The sequence below is a fragment of the Mizuhopecten yessoensis genome, unplaced genomic scaffold, assembly GCF_002113885.1.
Source record: "Mizuhopecten yessoensis strain PY_sf001 unplaced genomic scaffold, ASM211388v2 scaffold10045, whole genome shotgun sequence".
NCBI classification, from domain to species: Eukaryota; Metazoa; Mollusca; class Bivalvia; order Pectinida; family Pectinidae; genus Mizuhopecten; species Mizuhopecten yessoensis.
The window spans coordinates 1,116,345-1,121,699 of NW_018408351.1; the positions used below are offsets into that span (position 1 = coordinate 1,116,345).

Genomic DNA, 5,355 nt, shown 5'->3' on the forward strand with positions numbered 1-5,355 from the left:
TGTGACTGTTTTCTACCAGATCAAAATACTAATAGGTGTGACTGTTTTCTACCAGATTATAATACTAATAGGTGTGACTGTTTTCTACCAGATCAAAATACTAATAGGTGTGACTGTTTTCTACCAGATTATAATACTAATTAGATGTGACTGTTTTCTACCAGATTATAGTACTAATTAGATGTGACTGTTTTCTACTAGATTATAGTACTAATTAGATGTGACTGTTTTCTACCAGATTAAATTACTAATTAGATGTGAATGTTTTCTATAAGAGTGAAATACTAATTAGATGTGACTGTTTTCTACCAGATTATAATACTAATTAGATGTGACTGTTTTCTATAAGATTAAAATACTAATTAACTGTAACTGTTTTCTACCAGATTATAATACTAATTAGATGTGACTGTTTTCTATAAGATTAAAATACTAATTAAGTGTAACTGTTTTCTACCAGATTATAATACTAATTAGATGTGACTGTTTTCTATAAGATTAAAATACTAATTAACTGTAACTGTTTTCTACCAGATTATAATACTAATTAGATGTGACTGTTTTCTATAAGATTAAAATACTAATTAAGTGTAACTGTTTTCTACCAGATTATAATACTAATTAGATGTGACTGTTTTCTACCAGATTATAATGCTTATCAGATGTGATTGTTTTCTATTAGATTAAAATGCTAATTAGATGTGACTGTTTTCTACCAGATTAAATTACTAATTAGATGTGATTGTTTTCTGCCAGATTATAATACTTATAAGATGTGACTGTTTTCTACCAGATTATAATACTAATTAGCTGTGACTGTTTTCTACCAGATTATAATACTAATTAGATGTGACTGTTTTTTACCAGATTATAATACTAATCAGATGTGATTGTTTTCTATTAGATTAAAATACTAATTAGATGTGACTGTTTTCTACCATCTACCAGGTGCTGTGTGTGATAACAGCCCCCATCACCCTTATCATCAGTAATCAACAAGATGCCAGTTTTGCCTTTGTAGCCCTCGCCATTCTTTTATGCAGCTTTCTGTCCATGGGCCTCATATTTGTACCCAAGGTAGGTAGTCTGCGAATTAGATTACTGTTATTGTTAAGTAAGATGGGGAAATAACTGAGGCTGGTCTCATCCCATTGTTTTAATTGATAGTGACAGACTAGCCCTTACCCATGCAGACCTTTTAAATTATTTACCTGGGTAAGTTACATTTATTACAAAGCGATGTATTGTAGGTTTATATTTCCCCCCGTTTATTATCCACATGGTTCCTGCGTCATATAACTGTTAGTGTATGTGATGACCTTTTGTAATATTGTTCATCACATTTCTTATATTTCATAAATTGTCAAGTATTGTCATGAAATAGAAATGATTAAGGATATTGTCATCCTGATTAGTTTGGCTTTAACTGAACACAAATCTAATAGTAAAGGAGACAAAGTTGTAAAAACTCCTGAGTGGATGGAACTATAGTGACACCACATGGACACACATGGGCCCAATACAAACAATGCACATTACTTACACACCTGTCAATGAGGCTTTTGTCTGCCTCCAACACCACATAATGGTCAGTTCCTTCGACTATGTTGGTGTTAATTATGACACCACTGTCCCTCAGATCTACTGTGAAGAAACTTTTTAACATGCTGCCAGTAGGAAAAATCAAATCTCGCAGGCATTGTCTTTTAAATTCAATTGTCTGATTTCGTTACAGATAGTAGAAATAAGCCGAAATCCAAAGAAAAATCACCTAGAGGTGCGGGCTATGTCCGAATCCGTGGCCAGCAAGGAGGAAGAGGAGAGGCACCAGATACTTCTTACAGAGAATGAAGGCCTCAAAAAACAGATCTCTGAGGTTATTATTTTGCAGAAAGGACAGTTTTAAAAGTATATAACTGCGGTGATGAAAGGCTACAAATAAATCTCTGAAATAAGGATTAGAAACCTATCTCAGTGGTACTGATTTCACTAGGGTTGTCCTGATTCAGTGTGCTGATATATAATGGGTATTTACACTTTATAGTTTAGTATGAAATTGTATTAAAAAATGCACTAACTTGAGTTTTGAAGGACCCGCTGACAATCTCTCTTTCTGTTACAGATGGAAGATAGAGTGAAAGAACTAAAGGAGAAACTAGAGTGTAAAACACAGCAGAGGCGTTTTATCAATGGGGAGGGACCTGAGAGGAACAATGTCCCGCCCACAAATAAATCTGACCAATCACAGATGGACATTGACATAGAGAAGTCGCCTGACTTACATGATAACATTGTGTTGGACCATAAAAATATATTCAGTGATACTACTGTGCCATTCCAACCTAATTCAGACTCAAATTCCAGTGTGCAGAAAAATCTCCACTATTCTTTATCAGATCAAGACATTGAATTTTTGTGAAACATTCCGAAATTATTAAATGTATATGTTAATTTATTGAAACTCAGCAATACAATGTAGTACTTTACATCAGTTTAGTATGTTCTCGCGTTGTAGATTTAAGCTCCTAATTTTAGAAAGAATATTGACTGGATTTTTGTAAATATGATCATGTGATTAGTGTAAAGTTTGTAAAATTGGCTCATTCTTTTATACCTTTCTTTGGCACAATTTCATTTATTTTCGCCCCAGTATTCAGACACAAAAATTTGATATGAAATTGGTCTGAATACTGTGGCGAAAATGAATAAAAAAAAATGTCAAAGAAAGGTATAATAGAATGATTTGCTAAAATTAGCTCATTCTATTATATCTTTCTTTGGCACAAATTTTATTCATTTTCGCCCCAGTATTCAGGCACAATTTTATATCAATTTTTGTGTATTCTTTATAAATTTTAAGATGATGATGATGATGATGATGATGAAAAAATTATCATCATGTAATGAAAACGATTATTATGTTATAATAACTACCAAAAAGGACATCAATTTAGTTTTTGACCTGATTTAAAATGATACCTATTTAGTCTATATGCGAGTGTTTCACTTGTTTGGGCGTGAGCTTAAAATGGAAGCCTGAAGCGTGTACAAGTTGATGTACAGGACATTGTGTGGCTGTAAAAAAGCCTACTGAGGTAAACAGCAATTACATTTGTTCAATGTCACAGGGGTCGAAAGTATTGAAAACTTTATAGGACTTCTGAATCACTACAAGACCCAAGGTCATGGTATTTGCATGTAGCTTGCTTATGTAGAGGGCTATCAACTTTGTTCAATTAAATTATTTTGACCTAGGTACATTCAAGGTCACAAGATCTTATGATGGCGGGCTCCAAGATCATTTTTGGATCTGTTGTTATGAAGAACAGATGCAAACTATGACACCAACCGGTAGACATTTAACATATCAAATGGGAAGTCATTCGATTCAGCTTGTCCATACTATACACCATGTTTTAGAAGCATAAATGTATAATGTATCATTGTTTTTAAAATATGCATCATACACCACAATCAGCTGATCATACAATACATACAAATTATGTTAAATTTGTGCATCACTTGTCATGGAATGTTAAATATAATTTGAAGTACACGACATGATAAAATCTGGGCTGCTGATTGGATATCTGCTGTGAAGTGATAGTGTCCAAACCTCCTTACCAAACACCCATTACTTTAATTCCTTTTCATCTTTGGCAATCTTAAGTTAATGTATGGTTTAAATATTTGAATGTCTATCAAATTTTTGTTTGTGAGAAAGATGCATTGAAAAGGAGAAAATCGATAAAATATGATGGTTGTAAGTTGGTGTGCCGATGTTTGAATATAATGTAGTACATGTGTAGTGATACTGGGAACATGTACAGCATGTTCAGCTATTACCATGGTCTATACCCCAAACAAATACAATTTTCAGTTCAAAATGAAAACACTAGCTTTATACTATTAACATTGACAGACATCTAGTGTGTATTAAAACTAATATCTACAGGTGTGTCAACACTGATATCTTCAGTCGTATCGACACCAAACCTACAGTTGTATCGACACCAAACCTACAGGTGTATCGACACAAAACCTTCAGTTGTATCAACATCAAACAGTTGTATTGACACCAAAACCTTCAGTTGTATCGACACCAAACCTACAGTTGTATCGACACCAAACTTACAGTTGTATCAACACCAAAACTACAGTTGTATCGACACCAAACCTACAGTTGTATCGACACCAAACCTTCAGTTGTATCGACACCAATTCTACAGTTGTATCTACACCAAACCTTCAGTTGTATCGACACCAATTCTACAGTTGTATCTACACCAAACCTTCAGTTGTATCAACACCAAACCTACAGTTGTATCGACACCAAACCTACAGTTGTATCGACACCAAAACTACAGTTGTATCGACACCAAACATTCAGTTGTTACGACACCAAACCTTCAGTTGTATCGACACCAAACCTACAGTTGTATCGACACCAAACTTACAGTTGTATCGACACCAAAACTACAGTTGTATCGACACCAAACATTCAGTTGTATCGACACCAAACCTACAGTTGTATCTACACCAAACATTCAGTTGTATCGACACCAAATCTACAGTTGTATCGACACCAAAACTACAGTTGTATCGACACCAAACCNTAACACTGATATCTTCAGTCGTGTCGACACCAAACCTACAGTTGTATCGACACCAAACCTACAGTTGTATCGACACCAAACCTACAGTTGTATCGACACCAATCCTACAGTTGTATCGACACCAAACAGTTGTATCGACACAAAACCTTCAGTTGTATCGACACCAAACCTACAGTTGTATAGACAACAAACCTACAGTTGTATCGACACCAAACCTACAGTTGTATAGACAACAAACCTACAGTTGTATCAACACCAAACCTTCAGTCGTATCGACACCAAACCTACAGTTGTATAGACACCAAACCTACAGTTGTATAGACACCAAACCTACAGTTGTATCGACACCAAACCTACAGTTGTATCGACATCAAACCTACAGTTGTATCGACACCAAACCTACAGTTGTATAGACACCAAACCTTCAGTCGTATCGACACTAAACCTTCAGTTGTATCGACACCAACCCTACAGTTGTATCAACAACAAACCTACAGTTGTATCGACACCAAACCTTCAGTCATATCGACACCAAACTTACAGTTGTATCGACACCAAACCTATAGTTGTATCGACACCAAACCTACAGTTGTATCGACACCAAACCTACAGTTGTATAGACACCAAACCTTCAGTCGTATCGACACTAAACCTTCAGTTGTATCGACACCAACCCTACAGTTGTATCAACAACAAACCTACAGTTGTATCGACACCAAACCTTCAGTCATATCGACAC

General features: G+C 35.0%; 1 protein-coding gene across 1 annotated transcript in view; it reads left to right on the forward strand.

Moving 5' to 3' along the window:
• LOC110459375 (gamma-aminobutyric acid type B receptor subunit 1-like) overlaps window positions 1-2,463 on the forward strand; it is a 206,794-nt gene extending 204,331 nt beyond the window's left edge. The window contains exons 11-13 of the mRNA XM_021511597.1: window positions 932-1,081; window positions 1,740-1,876; window positions 2,123-2,463. Coding sequence (XP_021367272.1) covers window positions 932-1,081; window positions 1,740-1,876; window positions 2,123-2,419 — 584 coding nt within the window. The 3' untranslated portion in view covers window positions 2,420-2,463. The remainder of the gene's footprint in view (window positions 1-931; window positions 1,082-1,739; window positions 1,877-2,122) is intronic.
• Window positions 2,464-5,355: the final 2,892 nt, after the last annotated feature.